General features: G+C 36.3%; 1 protein-coding gene across 1 annotated transcript in view; it reads left to right on the top strand.

The window, feature by feature from the left end:
* Window positions 1–23,155, top strand: part of CEP128 (centrosomal protein 128) — a 217,293-nt gene that overhangs the window by 168,118 nt on the left and 26,020 nt on the right. Inside the window, exon 20 of the mRNA XM_063290184.1 lies at window positions 9,765–9,788. Within this exon, the coding sequence (XP_063146254.1) occupies window positions 9,765–9,788 (24 nt within the window). The remainder of the gene's footprint in view (window positions 1–9,764; window positions 9,789–23,155) is intronic.

The following is a 23,155-nucleotide window of genomic DNA, read 5'->3' as shown; positions in this document are numbered from 1 at the left end:
GAAATGTTATGGTGCCACTTAAGAATTCCTTGTATGATTTGATTCCCCTCTGCTGCAGACTCTGTTATCTCTAGAAATCTACTTTGAAAGATCGGGAGAATCCTCCATAAGGGTGTGTGAGATAGCACTGTGGCTCAGAGTGGAAAGCATTCAGCAGATGTCACCACTGTATCTTCTTCCTCCCATCAGAACCCCTCTGCCAATGGAAATAGCCCTTCCATTCATGGAGGAGAAACTCTTGGTCCAGCAGTGTAGCATTAGTGCTGTTCTTGTTGTTGTTCCCTTGTGTTTTGAGTCTCATACGTTACATGTTTTAGCCACCTTTCCCTTTATACTGACACCTTTTTAAAAATAAAAAAGGATCAAATATCCCACCTCCTTAATTTGATTTTCCTAAGTTAACTTGCCTCTTTCATTTGGCTTTGTGTGATTTGTCTCCTAGATCATTTATTATACTCAAAGCTATCTCCTGAATCTCTTCCAAGCTATTAACAGACTTCTTGAACACTGTTGCCCAGAATTGAATCCAGGCTTCCCGCTGAGGTCTTAAGAACACTGGATACAGCCAGTATAATAATGTAAGCTACAGTGGTGTTTAGCTTTCTCCACTCCAGCATATAGTCATAATGGTATCAATTCTAATCTCTAAATCAGAAGTGCAGCTACCTATCTACATGTTTTATATATACATGTTTTGTGTGGGTTTCTTTGGTCCTCCTAACCTTTACTATATATGAGCAATATATGTAGCTCAGAGTTGAACTGTGGAGTCCTTGGAGCTCTCTGAATTTGGTTGTTTGCAGACATTTCATTACCCGACTAGGTAATATCATCAGTGCTAGTGAATGTGGGGTTTGCTCTCTGTTTATATATTGTAGCTTGCCCTGCTGGTGTTGGGGGTGTGTGGTTGTCTCCTTGGTAGTCCAAGCAAACAACCAAGCTCAGAGAGCACCAAGGACTCCACAGGGGTTGTTGTAGTATTAGTTTTGGTGGCATTTTTCTTGTTCAAAGATAAATGACTTCAGTCTTGCAGGAATTGTTGTTACTGTTAGAAGGCTGAGATCTGTCAGTAATGTTCAGATGCAGAATAATGGCCAAAGGGCATAAATCTACTCCATTCCCTTTTAGTAGTAATCAAATGGCCATTCCCTCAGGTATAAGAAGAGAGAGTAAGATCTTTATGCAATAACTTTAAGAATTAATATCTAAATGTTTTTGCTTTCCTTTTCCTGCTGTACCCCCTTTTCCTTTTATAGCATGTAACTTTAGAAGTTAGGACAAAGGACAAAGGACAAAGACTGTGTCTTTCATTGTTTTGTAAGTCATTGTCAGCCCTTTGAGGTAGACCAAGTCAGGAAACAGACACCACAAGAACTACTGGAACTCTATTGTTAAAGGATATAACAACAGAATATTGAAAGGCTGACAGAGCTTTCTTCCTCTACTTATATCAAAGAGAATCAAGATGGGGCACTCTTGAGTTTCTTTCTCACTCCCTCCTCCCTTTCAGGGCTAAGATGGCATTTACAGCTGTTGAATTCCTTCTTCAAGGCCACCTCCATACTTTCCCACACAAATTCTGCTGAGTTTAAATCCCATACTTTCCTACTGAAGCATGGGATAAAAATTATTTAAATAAACAAACAAACAAATAAATAAAATCTAGCCACAACTGTAAGTGGCAGCTATGGGGAAGACAGATCTCCTTGGCAATGCAAGATTAAAGAAGGTGCATCTGGGAAAGATTAAACACATACAGTATGTCCCTCCGACAAATCACCAATGTCTAGTGTAGATGCAGCCCAATGTTGTTGGTGCCCTTTGTGCAATTCTATTGTCTAGTGAAGCAGATTAGTCCACTGCAGCAGAGTCTGGTTGCTATATTTTGTCCTCACTGCTCCAGCTGCCAAGAAAAAAGTAAATTTGAACCAAGTGCCAAGGAGAAAACATTTTAGGTTCAGGTCTAGAATCTTTTTGAAGATAAATGTCCATTAATTATAATTTGAAACCCATGAACTACAGAAGTTGAGGAAAGGTATTCTGTGAAAAGAACAATCTTATATTGTCTGAGTTGAGTGAATAATTATTCTTTTAATCTCTACTTTCACTAATTGTAGACAAGATAAAATGAGCTTTGCCCTGTAATGTTAGTGTTCCCCATGGCACCAAAGGGTAAGTAGAGTTCTTTAGCCAATTAGGAGGGCAGTTCTCAATTTACTGCACTGTAAGATCTCAGGAGAACAAAAGAACTTGAACTTAGTAAAGCACACCGTTTTTTATTTAAGTTTCAGTGACCATTAAGTTTTATTACTTTGCTTTATCAGAAGTAGGCAACTGAATTTTAAGTTCAAATTTATAGCAAAATAAAACCTGCAGATAGGATGCTCAGAGAATAATTTATATGCCTGGGAAAATACAGCAACTTACTTGTTTTGTGATCGCCACGTTAAACAAAAACAGATTTTCAATGAAACTTCAGTTCACTGAGATAATAAAGAGTAGGGTTGCCGTGAATAAAAGCAGAACATTGTTTATATAAAAGAATTAAAATATTTTGGTATTCTCCAGTGTCATTCCCTAGTGCAAGACAGGACGCAAATGAGTCACAAAGCCAAAAGGGCAGCTCAGTCGCATAAGATTTATAACCATGCTCAGAAAGGGACAATTTGAAGTACTTTTGCTTAAAACACATCTTTTATATAAAGACAGTTTAAAATTCAATTCTGAACATAATCCAATTAAGCAGACAGAAAGCTAGTGTTGGGATGGACCTTCTCAGAAATAGGCTGATGATAGTATAACCATTTTTTTTTGTTTGCTGTTAAAACCTTCTTTTTCAGGTAAATGTCAAAGGCCTTATCAAATTTTCACCTATTGCATTTTTGGTGGGGGGGCAGGTCCTAGATGCTGACAGTTTAGAGTAGCCTTACTCAGTTGGGTGTCTTCAAGAAGCATTTGGCCAAGCACTATCCAGAATTTCCAGCTAGATTCTGTGCTGTCTGGGAACTGCAGTTCCCACACAACTGAATGGCACCGCACTGGGGAAATATGACTCAAATAATGGCTGGTATTGAATACTATGTTCTTTGTTTTAGTAATATGAAAAAACCCTAGAAAAATAAATTATTATATGATTGTTTTAAACTGTTTTTATATATTCTTTACTCTCTATGGTTTCTGATCATTATGACTGAAGCTGCATATTAGCTAGAGTAAATAAATAAATGTTCAAGGGAAAGGATTTCTTTAAGGTTCCTTTTTTCTCCTGAAAAGGAAAAAAATAAAGATGAATGACAAAATATTCCTGTTTTTTGAAAGGATAAAATGAAAAAGCAATTGGTCAATTTGTGAAAATGTTTACACCAATCAAGAAATTAACTAACATATGATTGGGTAGGAACAGAGAACTAACTATTAAATTCAACTGATAAATTTGTAATCATCTGAAAAAAACTATACTTTTTATTGTTATAAATCAAAACATATTTTTACAAGAAAATCAAGTTATATGTTACACATTTTAAAAATTAACATTGCTTTTTATCTACAAAGGGTGATTTAAAAAAAGAAGTACTGTATGTATTTCAATTCTTCCCTTACTTCAGACTCTCAATAAATTTCGCATCTTTACTCCCCCCACCCCCCCAGTTTTAAAAATCCACATGTGGGGTCTTTTAACAGCTCTGTCTGAACTATCATTAGTATTCTAGATGTGGCTGAAACCCAGATGAAAAGTTGTGCTTTTCTAAAAAATAAATTTTTGAAAAGCAATGTGTTCCTGTCAAATGGCATTGAAGTTATCTGTGGTAGCACAGAAAGAGGCCAGCAGAGGGTGCTTGAATTCCCTTCTGGATCCCACACTTGCCTGCTTATATTTTTCAGGAAAAGAGTGACATGGATTTTTACTACTTAGGATTGTTTTAAAAAGCCACTTTCTTGTCTTTTGGCCATATCATTGTCAGCCAAGGTGCAGTTTTGAGGGGTGGGGGAAGGAGAAAAAAAATCATATTTGCTTTCATTTATAAATGTAGTTAGTGTGCCATAATTAGTATAAGCAGAAATGTGCTGCCTTAACATTATAGTCAAGCCCAAGCAAAATTTAGCTTGAACTTAAATCAAATTCAAGACAGACTTTCCATTAATTTTTTAGCCTGTTGATTTGACTTATGACATTGTAAGAGAGTGTTCCAAGAAGGCATTGTTCTACATCATTTAAACAAATGACTATGTACAATAAATGTTTTGCAATATTTTGATATTTCTTTTTGCCAATGATGTGTTTCCCATTTGGAAACTGGTGTAGTCCTAGAGGAATCTATAGATATTTTGAGGGGACTGGAAACTACATTCCTGTAAGGAACAATTGAAGAAACTAGGACCGCTTTGCTCTGAAAAGAGAAAACCAAAGGGAGATGATAATAACTTGGTAGCAAAGTAACTTGGGGTGTCACACAGAAGATCATGGCCTATTTTCTATAGGGTAGAATATAGGATATAGGATACAGAATAATAGTCCTCCGTTACATTCTTAAATTCTGTGACTTTAAGAAATGGTAAGACTGGCTTGACAGTGGAACTGGTTCCCAAGGAAGTTGGTGAGTTCTCATTTTCTGGATGTGTTCAGGCAGAGGCTGAACAACCTTCAGCTGGGGATATTTAATTTGGATTTCTGCACTGTGGAAGCCTAAATGACCCTTTCCAGTTCTGTGATTCTATGAATAGATTTTTTGTTGTTGTCTAGTTAGTTATAAAAGGGGTTAAAATGTTTGACATTTGCTGGAAATTTTATTCAGAAATGAGTTTGGGGAGCACAACTGCTTTTGGTGGTTATGGCCAATTGGTTTCTCCTGCTTCTCATGAAAGTCTTTTTAAATAAAGCAGTTTCTCCAGCTTCTGCTGCAGTGTGTGTGAGTGAGTGAGAGAGAGAGAGAGAAATGAAAATTATCTTCCCCTTGCACTGATACACACACACACATTGAGAATTGGGTACTATTCAGATTACAATGGTATGTTACAAATACAAATGATCTTCTGGAAAATAGTTTTTCAGAGTTTAGAAAATTAGCACTTGACAGAATATAACCTAGCATTATCTCTGATATGCCAATCTATTGTCTGCTGGAGACATTAGATATGTGGAAGCATGTAGCCATGTTTTCCCTTGGTTTAATTCTGAATGACACAAGCCTAACAGGATTATATCATGTAATAGTTCTGAATGTATACAGAAATTCTAAGGCTAAGGATGCTCCTTTGGTTATTAGGAACCTCGCAATTGGATAATTATGTAAACTGATGGTAGGAGGCAAAGTCAGTAGACATACTAAACACAGTAGCTGATATTGTTATGGCTTCAGTACTTAGGAACTGAGACAAACTTTTAAAATAATCTATCAAGAACATACAACTTTGTACTAATCTAGGAAATGAACCAATTTATCTTCTTACTATATTTAATATAGGACTGTTTTATAGGTTTATTTAGTAATATGTTATTCTAAGGGGAATTCTGTTGAGCTGTTCCATGGATTTGTGTAGCTGGTTTAGGCCCATTTGGGTCAATAAAATGTCTGAAGTTTACAGATGAATCTTATTGGCATCCATGTCCATTCATACAGCAACACAGCACTCTGAAGTTAATAGTTTTTCCTAAGCATTGTCGAAGCCTTGTTTATTTAGCCAGTTCTTATTATGCCTTCCTCCTTTTATTCACTAATCAAGATCATATACCACTGCAGGTGGGACCCAAGGGGAGACTAAGGAGGCAAGGAAAAAAGGCTCAAATCGTCCAATAATGCTTGAGTATGCTCAAAGCCAATGGGGTGTTGAATGTCAGTTAAAAATAAAAATGGAAAAGTGTATAGATGTAAATGGATGAATTAATGAATGAATGAATTGATTGATTGATTGATTGATTAATGACCTGAATTCCTATTTAAAGGTCCAATATTTCAAGAATGGGCAAGGTTTTCCAAGCGGTGGGCTACAGTGGAGTCCCCTGAGTAGACAAAAGTCCACAGATTATGCCAATGTTGGTGGGGTCGGGTGGGGTGGGGTAAATACTTATTTTAAAAAATTACTTTCTCAGGGAACTCTAAGGGTAAGAATGGATATTTCACCAGCTAGAGGTCTCATGCTCTCATGTCCACTCTTATTTTTGCATGAAACAAAATGGCTGCTTTAATTAGTAGCAGAAAGGTGCTGTGCTTTACTTCATTATAGATAAAGTAAATTATAAGTGCTTTGCAATACTTTTTATGCATATTCCATTAGTTTCTGAACTGCATTTATATGAACTGAGTTGCATGTCATATTTTTGAAATGGATATGGTCAAATACTTGCTTTGACATGATGCTGTGAGCCACTGAAGATTAAAATAATTCAAATAGGGTATGACATTGGTGGCAATTGACATTCTTACCCTCCTAATCTGCTAATTGGTTCCATTTTTTATTTGTTTAAGAACAATCTTTCTTACTAGGTTTCATTATGTAGTAATTGATTGAAAGTTTTAGAACTATGCCTTCAATGGCATTCTTGCATGAAAAGATAAAGTATTAAAGAACTTATTCATTATCTTGCTGCCTTTACCTATTTCCAGCCAAAGAAATTTGGGTGTTTCTCTAAAGATAAATTTCAGGTGCTCAATGAGAAATGAGCTTTCCCTCAAAACAACAAGAATACCAAGAATATTTAGAAACTCTATGTCCTTCATGCCTACCTTATATCACCAGGACCCAGAACAAGATCAACTGAGTATAGTACCCCAAACTATGCCTAATTGAATGAGCTCAATAATCCTTATCTTACACTGCCTGCCTAAATATACAGAAGCAATGGAGTTGTCTGGCACTTAGAAAGCTACAGATATATGCTTGGTGGGCCCCCTTCAACTTGATGGGTCCCTAGTTTTTTAGACATTTTTTCAGACATTAAGATGATTTTCTGTGTAAGCATGTGTGTGAATTTTATGTGTAGATCATCTGTTACTTTGTGTCTGTATGCTTTGATGTGATTTAAGTCTTGGTGTTTGTTAAGTATATATGGTGTTTTGCCTTCGTTTACCCATTGTGCACTTTGCTTAGATATGATGTGTGCTTTACCTGTTATTTACATTGTGTATATATTGTGTCTGTATATCTCTCTCTTAGCATCTGCAGTTTGTCTTTTATATAAGTGGGCTTCATCCTGAAGCAAGGCTATGACTTAACCTTTGTGATTCAGGTGCCACCACTATCTTGCATTTGGTTTCTAGCCAAGGTATTTGTCATGGAGCATCATTAGCAACCCCTCTATGAAATAGATGGTAGAACAGCAAATCACTTTAGGTTTAGGAGCTCAAGCTTCCAGCTTTGCTTTGCACTTCGCCAAATTACATTGCTTGTATGTCTTATAATTGGTCACATCTGCCATGGCAACCATTATTGAAAGCATTACCCTCCAAACTCATTTTGTGAACATATCCCTGATCTTCTCCCAAAATTCCAAATGTATATAACGCTCCCAAAATATGGAGATAGGTCACTTTTTTCCCCCTGCAATTCTTATGAGTATGACTTTTGACCCTCAAGATTCTCAGTAAGATCTGGTTTAAATCTTTCCAATCCGTGTTTTCCATAAATTTATATTTAGATTGCTGATTACTTTGTTGTTTTAAATATTTCTGGCACATGGCATATAAACAGCAAGTGTCCCTTCATGTTCTCAAGTAATTCCATTCATGAACCACTTTACATTTCTCATGTAAATCACAAAATAGAATCCATCAGATTATAGGCCGGATTCCTATCTAGCAGTTACGTGTGTTCTTCATAAATCTTCATGGACAAGAACCTACTTTGTCAGCTGCATGAAGTACTGTCAAAAGTATTGTCAAACATAAGACATATATCCATGGTTTATACTGTATGTATTATCCACCAAGGATAATACATACCGAATTCTGAAAAGAAAAGCTAAATGCTGAGGCAATAAACAAACAAACAAACAAATAAATAAATAAAAGCAAGTTTACAGACACTTAATGTGTACATAACAAGAATAAATTCCAAAGTTATTGAATTGGCAAACCCACATGGTTCTCTGGTGCCTTGAAATCTGACAGATTTTACACAATTTATCTATTCAGCATTAAGTTGCCACAACACTCTTGCACTTAAATCAGAAGTTTTATGAACCTTCCGCATAAAGGCAAAGAGATCTTCCAAGAACCAAGGTTGATTGTGCATATTTCCCTAATTTTGCTCTACTTGACTGAAAGGAAATGCTTGGTTAATCTTTGTGTGTTAACCCAGTTAAATATATATTTTTGTGCGTAATTGGGAAGTGCCTATTTAACTTCACCAGTGTGTCCAAAATGTAAACGTCTGAAATCCTTCTAAAAAAAGGATACAACTTTCTGGTTGAATTGTTGTAACATATTGAGTTGCATATAAACAGATACCAACCCAATTCGCAAATTCCAGGATTGCCAACTTTGTAGGAAGGGCGTTCATGACCAGACAGTACTGCATGAGTCTATTGTCTGTTCCCTCTGCAATAAGAACTATTTCTGATACTTCCTGTTGATACATCCTGTGAAGGGAAGGTAAACCCATGGAAAACTTAGCATGCTAATGTTAGGTATAGAGATTTAAAAAGTTTAGGCTTTGTTTGATAAACACTTTTGATTTATCAAGGAACTGTGGCACAGATAATCACACGTTGGGTTACAGAACTAGTTATATACTGTATTTCTACGGCTGCACATATGGTGTCATTAGGTTTTCTTCTATATAAATCTGCCATTTTAAAATGTTTTTCTTATTAAAACTTTAATATTTTATAAAATATATTTTAAAATGCAGATTTTTTTTCAGCTATTTAAACAATATACAGATTGGGGAAAATAACTCGGCAGTCTCTCCTATCCTATGATAAAACCTAGAATGTAAAATGTATAGTTGCTAAGCATCTGCTGTTCTGCTAAAGTGATCATCAGTCCAAAATAAAACCTATACTTCCTCAGAGCCATTAATCATACATATTTTTCCTTCTTTCCAGATGCTCACCATCTTGTCTTAAAGGCCTTCAAATTGGTTTATTTTTGGCATATATAAATTCTAATCCCAGGCATTTCAACAATTCACACCAAATTCTTTGACAGCAATACTGCTTTTTTGTCTGTGGTCACGTTTGCTATCACAATCATACAAATAACTATATAAGGCTTTCATAAATAAGAGCGATTAGGCTGGTGTTCCCAGCTTCTCCTTTTGCTTGCTTGAGTAGAATGACCTAGGCCAATTCTCTAAATTCATGTACTATAGAGCAGAAGGTTGTACAGCAACAAAGAAAACATGAATCTGAAAGGAAAATGGATTGAAAATGTCTGTTTTACCTTCATAGAATTAAACGGAATGGTAACTAACTTTAAAATGATGAAGGGAAATAGTTAAATGCACAGTGCATGAAACCACTAATTTCTACTATGTAAATGTTTTTGATTTCTGCCTCATGGCTACTCTGAAAGAAGGATGGGGGGGATTCTCATTGTATAATACTGTAAACAAATATAATTAATATTTAATGTTATAATTAATAATATGATTAATAAAAATAAAACAAATACAAATGCAGCAAATTGTTTACTTTATCATAAAAATGGCAATCCTATGTGGGCATATCTTGTAGTAAGAGCTGAATGAAGTACTACATTTATGTCTTTTATCAAAGTTATTGTCATTATCTTGTTACACTATCTCATTGTTTTCTTTCAATACAGGAACGAATAACAGCATTGGAAACAGTAAGTTATTGTATTTTATTGGTCTACTTCTCATGCATTGCAACTTTTTAGTAAGATTTTTCTTCTTGTTGTTAAAAGATAATAAGTCTGCAATATTAAAATAATATTCCAAGATGTGAATCAATTTCTAAAAGTTGGGGTTATTGCCAGTTGTGCCTGTGAGTGTGCCTTCAAGTCAGTGTTGACTCCTGGTGACTGCCTGGAGTAGTCCCTGTGGTTTTCTTGGTAAGATTTTGGAAGTCGTTCGCCATTACCCACTTCCTAGGGCTGAGTGAGAGGGACTGGCCCAAGATTACCCAGCTGGCTCTGTGCCTAAGGTGGGACTAGAACTCATGGTCTTCTGGTTTCTAGCTTGGTGCCTTAACCACTACACCAAACTGTCTCTTGCCAATTAGCTGTGATAAACCAAATAATATATACAAAAGCACAGGACTTCACATCAGATCACTTAATATGGAAATAAGTGGTAAAGTCATCCATACTTTAAATTGACTTTAAAGGTCAATTAAAAGTATAAATTGTTTATACTTGAAAATGATGAGTATGCTTAGGTTTTAATATTATTAGCAATTAAATACATTGCCATTGGGAAACTGAAGTTGCTGACCTAAGTAATTACACTGATTGAGATATGAAAAGCTTTATTTGGACACCCATTTTTTGAGTTTGGCAATAGCAAATTATATTTTCCCTTCAAGACAGAGGTTCTTGAGTTCTTGCAGAAACAAGTCTGTCAACAATCTTGCTGTTACTTGTTATTCAGAGTCTTGTGTGAGACAAATTAGGTATTGCTCACCTATTTGACTTCCTGGATGGTGAATAAAGTGCATGCATGTGCAGGTTTAATTCATAATGATACTTAGATTAGGCATTTTTCAAAAATGAGGTTAGAATTATTGGCAGGTTTATTACTACAGTGCAGAGAAGACAGATTGAAATGGATCCAAATAATAAATTTCATTCATAAAATCTTGAAATGGAGATGCAGCCATATACTTGATCACCTTAATAAAATATGAACATATAGGGTAATACTTAGTATTGCTAGTAATATAGGTAGACTTCTTTCATAAGGACCTTGATTGAGTGATTGATTGATTGATTGATTAATTATGTGCCATCAAGTCATTTTTGACTTCTAGGAACAACATAGATAGATTTTCTCCAAGATGACCTATCCCTACCCTGGTCTTTTAGGTCTTCCAATGGTGCACCCATCGCCACTGTAACTGAGTCCATCCACCTTGCGCTGGTCGTCTTCTCTTTCCTTCTATCTTTCCCAGCATTAGAGCCTTTTCCAGAGAGCTGGGTCTTTGCATAATGTGTCTGAAGTAGGATAATTTGAACCTGGTCATTTGTGCCTTGAGTGAGAACTCTGGTTTGATTTGTTCAATGATCCATTGGATTGCTTTCTTGGCTGTCCACAATATTCTCAGGAGTCTTCTCTAACACCAAAGTTCAAAGGCATCACTACTCTTCTTATCCTGCTTCTTCAAAGTCCAACTTTTTGCTTCCGTGGAGTGTCACAGGGAATACCATGGCTTGCACGATTCTGATCCGTATAGGTATAGACACATCATGACATTTGAATATCTTTTCCAAGGCCTTCATGGCTGCTCTACCAAGTGCTAGTCTGCAGTGTATTTCTTGACTGCTTGTTCCTTTACGGTTGATGGTTGATCCTAAAAGGCAGAAGTTATCCACCACTTCAATATCTTCATTGTCAATTCTAAATCTGGTTGTTCTACCTGTTGTCATTAATGTGGTCTTCTTTATATTTAATTTTAGTCCCATTTTTTCACTGTGTTCTTTGACTTTTAGTACTAGGGCTAGCAGATGCTTCGCATTTTTGGCTATCAGGGTATTGTCATCAGCATAGCACAGGTTATTGGTGTATCTTCCTGCAGTTTTAAAACCCCACTCATCTTCTTCCAATTCAGCTTCCCTTAAGATATATTCCACATATAGTTTGAATACATAAGGGGAGAGTATGCAGCCTCGTTGCACACCTTTGCCAACCTGGAGCCAGTCTGTTTCATCATGTTCTGTCCAGACTGTGGCTTCCTGACCTGTATATACGTTTCTGATGAGGACAATGAGATGTTCCCATTTTTTTGAGCATTTTCCACAGCTTGACATGATCAACATAATCAAAAACTTTTCTCTAACTGATGCACATACTGACTTCTTTTTGGTATTCTTTGGCTTTTTCAATTATCCAGCGTGCATCAGCAATAATGTATCCTGTTCCTCAGCCTTTTCTAAAGCCAGCTGGAACATCTGGCATCTCTTTTTCCATGTAGGGCTCTAATCTGTGTTGGATGGTCCTAAGCATTATTTTGCTAGCATGTGAAATTAAGGATATCATATGATAGTTTTCATACTCTGGTAAGTCTCTTTTTTTGGTATTGGAATGTAGATTGACATCTTCCAATTGGTTGGCCACTGTGTTGCTTTCCAGACTTGCTCACAAAGCTTGGTTAGAACCTTGACTGATTTTTCTTCTGTTGCTTGCCATATTTCAGTGTTTATTCCATCAGTTCCTGTAGCTTCCTGACTTGATAATGACTGGACTGCTGATTTAATTTCATCTTCTAGTACTAGAGGTTCTTGTAAGTAAGGAATATCTTCTAAGGTATCTAAAACATCCCTGCTGTATAGTGTTTCAGTATATTCCTTCCATCTTCCTTTGATCTCCTTTGAATCAGTTATCAACTGTCCACTGTTGTCTTTTAGCATACCAATTCGAGGTTGGAACTTCCTTCTGAGTTCAGAGATCTTTTGAAAGACTTTCCTTGTTTTTCCATGCTTGTTTCCATCTTCAGTGTCTTTACAGATGTTGTTGTATTACTGCTTCTTGTCTCTTCTAACAGCTCTCTAAATACTGCTTCTTGTCTAATCAAAGCAAATATTTATAGCTCAGGGTTGAACTGTGGAGTCCTTGGTGCTCTCTGAGCCTTGTTGTTTTCTTGCAGATGTTTCATTGCCAGAAACATCTGCAAGATAACAACAGGGCTCAGAGAGCACCAAGGACTCCACATGCTTCTTGTCTCTTCTAACAGCTCTCTGAAACTCTTTGTTAAGTTCCTTTCTGAGATTTTTGCCTTTCTTGGCTTTGGCTTCTCTTCTCTTCCTTGCAGTTTCTGCAGTTTGTTCTGACATCCAATTTGCTTTCTTCTCTTTCTTCATTTTTGGCAGTCTCTTTTCCCATTCATCCTTAGTGACTTCTTTAAGTTCATTCCATAATTCCTCTGGTTCTCTATCAATGAGTTTTCAGGACTTCAAAGTGATTCCTGATGTTCTCCTTGAAAATGGTGGGTATATGTTCAGGATCATATCATGGAAACTGACTGGCTTCATTCTTCTTTAGCTTAACTTGGAGCTTGCACATGAGCAGTTCGTGATCTGTTCCACAGTCAGCACCTGGCCATATCATTTTTTAATTTATATTTATATGTATGTATGTATGTATGTATGTATGTAAATGGGACGCGGTGGCGCTGCGGGTTAAACCACTGAGCTGTCGATCGGAAGGTCGGCGGTTCGAAACCGCACGGCGGGGTGAGCTCCCGTTGCTTGTCCCAGCTCCTGCTCACCTAGCAGTTCGAAAACATGCAAATGTGAGTAGATCAATAGGTACCGCTTCGGCAGGAAGGTAACGGCGTTCCGTGAGTCATGCTGGCCACATGACCCGGAAGTGTCCTATGGACAACGCCGGCTCTTCGGCTTAGAAACGGAGATGAGCACCGCCCCCTAGAGTCGGACACGACTGGACTTTACGTCAAGGGAAACCTATGTATGTATGTATGTATGTGTGTATATATCTATATCTATATATATATCTATAATTTTATTAAGAATTTTAAACAGAACATAAAAACTAACAATATAAAAGAAAAAGAAAAGAGAAAGAAGAACAAAGAAAAAGTCAAAAGTTCAAAAAGAAAAAAAATAGAAAGAAATGGAAAGAAATTGCTTCTGATTTCCTTTACAGCAAGTATAATTACAAATACAAAATTAGCTCTTATTCTATGGTTACAAAAACAAACTCTCTTTTTTCTATTATCTATTTTTTCCTAATCATCAAAATCATAAGTCATACTGTAAGTTCATTTTTTTCTGTTTCATGCAAAAAGTCTATAAGGGGCTTCTGGTCAGCAATAAATGCAGATAATGTCTTTTCTCTAATATTTATGCGGTCACTAAAAGTTGACGACAACTTGATGGCATATATTCAATCAGTCTTAAAAAATATATTAATACAATAATGATAATGTATATAGGACGGGTGGGAAATAGAGGACTGGGAGGGTTGTTCTGTCTGCAGATGACATCAGCTTTATTGAATTTATCAATATTCAGAGGACAGATGTTTGCAATGCATTTCCTTCCTGTTTAGTAGACGTCTTTCTTATTGGCTGCTTAACTATGTAGTATCTCTGTAACTGCTTTTGTATATAAAGTTATCCAGGTATATCTATCTTCTGCGTCTCATATGATGTGAGCATGTTTTATAAACAGCAGAGAACTAAAGCCTTATGCAACCCTTTAACTGGTATAAATTCTGTCTGTTTCCTTCCAGGTATGAAAAGAATCTATGTTTTTCGTAAAGAGCATAGGGATTTTTAAAAAGAAATTATTTTTAGTTTCTCAATCTTTGCTAGGAATTCTGAAATACATGTGTACAGGAGTGTGATCCCTGGGTAGGAGAATAGTTTTTCTAGGAGTGGGGTGTAAACAGTATATAGTGTTGCTGTTTTAAACAATAGCTTATTTTCAGGCTTTGCAACTGTTTCTAAAACTATTATGTTCGTATGTGAGTGTGTGTGTGCACTGTATGCTGTGTGTGTGTATTAATTCAGATATGCAGACATAGCAGTCAGAAATACTGCAGTGCAAAAGGCACCTAACACATCCGAGCAAATAGATATGTAAACGTTTTGTCCCTAAATAAATTAAATGAAAATGTTTCTTATACATAGTTTTTGTGCCTTCTCAAAGTGTGTTAAATCTGCAGAATAAAATATTAGGACACTAATGTTTTATTTTTGTTCAATGTTATCTCCCCTTTTTCGTGTTCTGTTTAAAACTTGTAAAACTGCAATAATACCTCTGCTTTGTATGCAGCTTTTTCTATTACAAATGAAACCAGTGAGTTCTCCATATGCTCAGAATACTGTTCAGAACCCTTCAGAGTTTACATGTTTGAGGCAGGACCCCCTGCCCTCTCATGGCTCCCTTTTTTCCCCTCAATGCTACAGCTATAGCATACTGCAGTCTTCTCCCCAGAATATATTTGCTCATTAGGAATGGGCTGGAGGTGCCATAGCTGTAGCAGTCACATTCCTTAAACCAATGGCATGTTTTTTTCAGTCCTATGTTGAAGACTTAAAAATATTGGACTGCTTTAATGCTACACTCATGAAGGGTCTGAAGTTTTCCTCTGAATCATTGTTGAAGCATGCACATCTCTATAGTGTATTAAACATGACAATATAATATGAAAAAGGATAACATGAACTTCAATATATAACAAAGCTGAACAAATAATAAGACAACTTAAATAAAAGTAAAATATGAGGGGGAGAGAGAGAGAGAGAGAGCGCGCATGCATACCTGGCCCTATACTTGATCATCTCTCGTAAAACTGCCTCCGCCATCCTAGCCATTCTAAATGTTATTTCAATATCAGCTACAAATTGAATGCATTCACTCAGGAAACCAAAGATCTTTTAGTATCCAGAAGAGCCAAAAAAACAAAAAACAGAAGGCAGACAGAAGGGAGAAAAAAATGGAAAGAGAGAGAAAGCTAGGTGTTGTGATCAGAAGTGATCAGATATTAATATCAGTTTGGAGCTAGCCCTAAAAGTAGACATTTCTAGTCTTAATCTATATCCATAATCTTGCTATAGAAAATTTATCATTGTTTTTTCACAATGTTTTTACTGTTTTGTCAGTATATTCTCTTTGTAGGCATTTTCTCTAAAAATTCACCAGGCTCTACTTCATGGATGTTTCTTATCTTCTTATCAAAATATTCTTATTATCACTGTGTACTCTGGTCACTAACTTGTTGCCTCAGCAGGAAGACATCATTACCACAAGCAGTTTCCTTCCTTAATTGAAGGTTACACAGAACCTTGACTTTTCAGTCATATGTCCATTAGGGGTACCCTAAGTTTTACAGAATCCTTGGGCCTGGTGAGAAAAGGAAATAACATTCATTTACACATGAAAAAGAAGCCATACTGGTAACACCATTAAAATCTGTTTTATCCTATTCAAAGATTCCTGGACTGTAGATTGACAGTTGCTATTTGGCGTGCAGTTCTTTTCACTCTTAGGATTCCAATGCCAACAAATGTTTATTTTAAAATTCTTGATGAGTAAATCTTCAATGAAAGCACTATTTTTGTTGTACAGTAAGTAATATTTACTTTGTTTACCTACTTTGCTTAAGGCTAATCCATACATCTTTTTGTATGATAGTATTCAATTCACATTCCAATACCCGTACCAAGTTCTACTGTTACTCTCTCAGCTCTCATACACTCTTAGACATAATAAATCTTGGTTTTATATTTTTAGGCACTTTCTGGCATTGAACTGTTTCAATTTTCTAGTGTTGTATAAGTTTGTTTTTTATTCTGTGTTCTTACTTTTTGTGATCAGCTCTCCATTTTATTTGGAAGTTGCTTTTTAAAGCAATCTCAACTCTCTTGAGGAGAGCTCCCTTTCTGCATCCTACTTTGGTGCACGTGGCAAAGAATATACTAAATTTGTATATTGTTGTGGACATGCATGGACACGCGATTTTATACATGTGGTTCTAATCTCTAACTAAAGAACTGGATTCCTGCAAATGGAATTTCAATTTGTCAAATTTGTGTTCCTGTGATGTATAAAATTCATGAACATATTTCTTTTCTGTTACTTTTGCTTTTCCTCCTTTAAATCCTTTTCAGTTCACTGTGCCTTTTGTTGTTTATTTTCTGGTCTTGTCTCTTCAGTAGCTATCTTTATCATTATGAAGCTAGTTTTATTCCGCTTTTACAATCCATCATCCATTTTTTCATCAAGATACTATTTTTTTCTTGAAATAATTATATTTTTTCCATTCATTAATAAGGCTTTTAATTCCTAAACTTGCATGTGTATGTGTAGATTCCTTAAAGTGGATTACCTATTGAACAAAATGTAAGTTCATCAATTTATAATTTAATTAAAAATTGTAATTTAATTATCTATACATGTCATGTTGTTAACTAAAGTTCTCTCAATTAAATCAACATTCCCTGTATTATTTGTTTTATTTCAAACACTCACATTAAGCCTTTTGGTCAAAATAATAAACAGAAGCAAACACAGTAAAACAAAAAAGAAAGGAAGAAATTTTTAAAAATGCATGCAACAAAATTGCTATAAAGAACCATTTTCTCCTTAAACTTGCTCAGATGTTTATCTGTTGTGAGGAAAACTCCGTGTCAAATGCCCATTCAAATTTGAGCAAAGATGAAACATATATAAAAAGAATAGAATAAATTATTATTCCTGGAGCTCAAAATTCCTGTTTTTTAGATTTTAGGTTTATCCCTCTGCTAAAAACAATACTGCCTAAGCTAAGCAGGATAAATCACAGTAAAGTCTTTCCTACTGTTTCTTATCTTTGTTTCCAACATAGTCTCAGGGTCTTTTTTTTTTTTTGGTCAAATCTCATCATACAGCTTTTCTTGTATTTATCTCTTCAAATAATTTCTCATCAAACACATAGACAATTCAATAATGGAAAACATCGCAAGACAATTTAAATTTATTTATTTATTTATTTGTTTGTTTGTTTGTTTATTAATCAATCAATCAATCAATCAAGTGTATTCACCACCCATTTCACTCAGAGAACAACTCTAATTGAGCTGTAAAAACCAATAGCAATGTCCTTAGTACGCTGTTTAATGTGAATATTCCTTGATTTTTTCCTTTCTCTTGGAGCTCTTTGATGGAACTAAGAATGCAGTAGTTGCCTTAGCAGTTCTTAAGGTTCATTTCATGAAAAATTCCCTTATTTCTTATATCTTCCCTTATGGAAAAGATCAGATCTGTAGAAAATAACATTATTTGTTATCCCATCCTATTTCTATGATTTAGCACAGCATATATATTTTAATCTCAATTTCAGAAAAGAAAAATGAATGACTTGGCCTGCAGGAAAAAAAAATAGATATACTCTTGCATTTCTTCTAAATTGCTGTTATTTGGGTAGGGACAATAACTTTGTGAAGGAAATTTTGCCATGTTCTCTTTTTGTTCTACTGTATATTGGCAGAAACTTTTAAAGAATTGGTTTGAACCTGAGTATAGGCACTTTTTGTCACTCTGATGTTATATTTGATATATAACCACAGTTAGTTTGAAATATATCTTTCTTGGATCGCCTTTAACATTAGAGCTCCTAGCCAAGTTATAAGTAACTGTTGCTGTCACTGTAAATTATGGGCATGCTTCTTTATCTTTTGGTTTACACCTAAGGGATTACTTAGCTGCTCCCCAAGACCTTTCCAATTTTTAAAAATACCTATAGTCTACAAATGTCAGTTTATATCCTTCATCATCATTTCTGCATATTACACATATGGATTGTGCACCTCTGCTGAAACCCCATTGGGAGCATTCTATAGAGAAATTTAGGGTGACAATATACCTCAACTACACATGTTCCCTGTTGATATTCTACTATCCTCAGTTCCTTTTCAGCCACTACAGCAAATTTTCCATGTTTCTGTTAAGCGCAAAAGAATATGTATATTTAATTTCATTTTCACTTTTCTCTTTAATAAGAGGATAAAAAACAAACAACAGAGAAAGACTGGAGGAATTATTGCTGTGACAAGATGCAGGCATTTAAATGTGCTCGTCGTTTCAAATTACTACCTGTTGATGGTCATTTGCTCTACTTACTGTTTGGGCAAGAGGAACAAAATTGATTCCCAAAGCCATTGCCAGACATGCATGAATTGATTTTTCCTATGTGCAGGTGCTCTTTTGGAAATAAACACTGAAGGGAACTGGGCCCTCTAATTCCTTAGCAACTCAAGTCTCAATATGCTTTAGATCTTCTCCAATTTTGACCTAGCTCTCTCTGTTACAGTACTGATGCAGCTTCTTGCAGTGGCTTTGCCAAACCAATCTCACTGTCCTTCCCTTCAAAGAAGACTAGTCTGCCTATCCCAGGATGTTCTGTAAATTTTATTCCTTCTTGGGCCAAGAAAGCCCAAAAAGAGAAAGAAACCTTACTCTCAAATGAATTTCAGATGAAAGAAGAGAACTTCTAATTGAAATTATCAGGACCAATAAATCTGAGGTAATCTCTGTGATCTGTACAACAGAAGCCACAGTATTTAGATACTGGCACTCCTGCTATTACTGGCATTGCCAGTTCTAAGGATGGCAGATTGACAGGGTTGCATCATTTATGTGAAAAATGCAGCTACAGGTTCAGCGTTATATATGGGAACCGACAACCCACACTGGATTGAAAGCAATCCAGTCATCAGTCCAGGGATTCTCATAGGTGTGATCAGTAATATGTCCACAGAGTCCTTTGTGGCTCAGATCTTCAGTAATGATGTTCAGTGTTGAGCATCAGTACCATTTCTCCAGGCTTCCATTATGGACAAGGAAATGGCTCCCTACCAGTTGAAGGGAGGTAGAGAGACTGATTCCAGGTTAATGAATGCTGCAGATGTGTGTTACCACAGATGAGAATTCTGGGATATGTATTATCAACATCCTTCTCTCCTTTTGCCTCAATGTATCTCTATCAGAGGAACTGTTTTGCACTATCTTCAAGATCAGTTCATATTGTAGTCCATTCTACTACTATATAGCCTGTTATAACTTTTCTGGCTCCTTCTGGCTTTTTTGATTTGCCTCTGGAATGCCAATTGTGCTACATAGTATTGGCATCACATGAAACACAACAGGTTGATACTGAAACAGTTATTAAAATAGACATGCGGTTAGTTCATAAGGATTAGTCATTGGAATCAGAAGACGGTTCCTGAGAATCCTTTGGTGTTTTTTTTTCTTCAGATTGGAGTTCAAGTAGGGTTACCTCCCAATGAAGCCCATGCAGAACAGCTGCTTCATATGCCTAAAGCTCTTCATCTCAGGTTCAACAGTCTCTTTTTCTTATTGATAAACCTTTCAGTTTCTTCACTCAGAAGCCTGTACTTCAATGGTGCTTCCTGTTTGGCAATGGATTCCTGGGAAAGTGGCAAGGGATTCATTGAAGTAGGCAAACTCTATGCTGCCCACTATAAAGTAGACAAGATGTATAAATTTCAAGAAAACAATTTTTGTTTCAATATTCAGCACTATATTAGCATGGTATAAGGAAAATCTAATGCTCAGTTCCATGCAGATAAAGATGGCTGCAAATGGGATGTAATGGGAAAGCATTCATATTCAGCATCTGCATTTCTGTTTCATATTACAAATCACCAAGCATGTCTCAGCTCTTAACATTTATTTTGGAAAAAGATGGGTTCCTTTTTGCCACATCTGCCAGAAGATCAGATTTAACTTCTTTGCTGAGACTTCTCAGTTCTCCAAACAGCATATTAATACTTTTTAGCATAATTATATCTTTACTGCTTTTGCTGGAGTGATTGCCCTTTGATGCCATGCCTATTTCTACTCAGGCACAAACCAAGCAGAGATCTCCAGTTTAGCGGCAAAGGCATTTTCAGTCAGTGAGCAGAAAACTTTATAGAATGGCAGCAGAAAATGGAACCCACAAATCTTCACATAGATATGAGCCTTGATAATCAACAACAATACTCCTAGTCTTGATTTCAGTGGGTTTAGCTCAAACCAACTATCATATGGCAAGTAGAGTGCAATGATCCAGCTATAATCTAGGGGTTCTTCCATGGGTCACCCTCCTCTGGTCTCCATCTTGCAAATCATCTTTAGGCATAGGAATCCATGCTATAGGCTCATGGCCCATGATGATAATATCCATAGGTATTCATTAGAATCCTGAACTCTACCACTTCTAGATATCTATCATGTTTCTCAACTTACAAAACCATTACTAGAGGAAGTTTGCAGCTTTACTTCTCAAAGGAGCAATGGAATTCATTCCTCTATCCATGTTAACATACATTTTATTATTAGAGTTTTTTCATTTGAAAAATTACTAGAGGAATGTGGCCAGTTTTGGACTCTTGCAGCCTCAATTTGGAGAGCCAAACCCCAAAATTCTGGATGGCCACATTTAAAAATATCTCTGCTCCATAAAATAATTGGGTTTGCCTCAATAGATTCCAGAAGTCAACTTGCCACATATTAATTCAACTACCGCACAGGAGGTACTTTCACTTTCCACTGGACAACCATCTTATATTCTCACATTCAGTTTTGTCAACCTTTCTAAGAGCGTTACCAAGTGCATAGTGATAATCATTGCATGTCTTTGTTAGTCATTGTAGGAAGAGAACCATGTTAGTCTATGGTAGCCAAAAATCAGAAGAAGTCTAGTAGCATTTTTTTAGACTTAACACATTTTATTAAAAGGCACAAATGCTTATTGCCTTTTAATAAAATTTGTTAGTCTGAAAAGGTGCTACCAGGCTCCTCTTAAATTTGTCTGTTAGGCATCTACATTGACATACCTGTTGGCGACATCACTGAGATACTGCTGTTAAGTCACTTTCAGTATATCCTCCGTCTCTAAGCAACCTTAGACTGATAGAGAACCAGAACAGTATTCCTCTGATACCATCTTGGATTGTGCTGTACAAAGGAGCCCAGCTAGGTTTGATAGCAACAAGAGATTTCTTTCTTTGTTACAGGGTGCTTGTCCATTCAGAAAAGATTCATAGTGTCTTTGTTGGGGCTCAGACTATATAAAAACTGCTTGGTCTCATGGCAGCAACCATGGAGGTAGTTACATATGCCAGCATTTAAGTGCTATCCTCCAGGGTTGGTATTTTGGTAATTTATTTTGTTTTTTTCTTGGCATGGACTTATAGAGCCAAGAAAAGACCCCTATCTTGATAGGGGTCTTCCAGTCCCTTATTGGATAGATTGTGCTCACAACTTGAATTGGGATTGCACTCTACTTCTACCATTTCTTTAATGCATTATCATCGTTGGGACATATTGGAATAAATTGGGAAACATTATAGATAGCTCACTGTCTGGAGGCAGTGGATTGCTATGAATCTGCCAGGTGTCTGACATGAGTTTGGCATATATCATGTCAGTCATATATCTTCTGATATGTCCTCCATCACAATTTTATCCAGAGAAGGTGGTTTTATGATCTTGTCTTATTTTCCTTTCAGAGAGCATTGCTGAATAGTTCTTACATTTTTTACCTCCCCATCCTCAGGTATGGAACACTCTTCTCATTCTTGGGATGCCCACAGAAATTTGGTATTCTGTGTCGCACAAACTCATTTTGCAGCTCAAACATATATTTATGTATTAAGAGGGCTTGAGGAAGAATCATTCAGTTTTTGCTTAATCCAAGTGAATTAAGTCATTACTGCCTTCTCTCAACAGCAGCTACTCTGCATAGGCACTTCATGCATGTTGTCTCTACTTCGGCAGCCTGCTCTGTTGGCTAGCAACTTGATTCTGTCCCCAGATATTTATAAGGTATTATCAATAAGTTTTTCAGGCCAAAGAAAATACTGCCTTTGGTGGTGTAGTGCTGTCTTTCATATTAGCCTGACCGGACACTTGTCTACCACTTGCTACTTACCCATATGTGTGCTACCCATGATGAACATGTACTTACTAGTAGCTGTGGATCTTTGCATGATCACAATCAGCCGTCTTTCCCATCCTCATGCTCCTGCTTGGGTAGTTTTCCTGGTTCCTGAACTGTTTCTTTTGTCCAAAACAAACTGAGGAGAGAGTAGGAGTGTTACCAAAGCATGCAAAGCTAGAGGCATATTTGTCATCCTGAACCTCAGCCTTAGCAGACTTCTAATAGGGGTTCAGCATACTGTAGGTGTTGAATCCATATCTCTGAATACATACATATCACTCATAGCAGCACTTTTACTGGTAAACAACCTGTTCTTACCCAGCACTGCAAGTAGGAAGTCCTTGCTGGAGAAGCTGCAACCTTTTTGTTTCTCTAGTTGGGTATAGTTGTTTGAGTTTGTGTTCATCACTGTGATTTCAAGACTAAAAATAAAAAGTGACATCTCACTTTGCTTTAGATCTACCCTGAGGGACAACCTAGAGCTGCCTATCATTGCAAATGCATCAATATAAGAAGGATTAACTGTTCACATGCTCTTTAAACATCCAGGGGTTTATATGAAGTCATGGAAAGTAAGCACCTTGTT

The sequence above is a fragment of the Candoia aspera genome, chromosome 1, assembly GCF_035149785.1.
Source record: "Candoia aspera isolate rCanAsp1 chromosome 1, rCanAsp1.hap2, whole genome shotgun sequence".
In the NCBI taxonomy this organism is placed as follows: Eukaryota; Metazoa; Chordata; class Lepidosauria; order Squamata; family Boidae; genus Candoia; species Candoia aspera.
The sequence above is the reverse complement of the archived record's forward strand: the minus strand, read 5'-3'. Positions and strand labels throughout refer to the sequence as shown.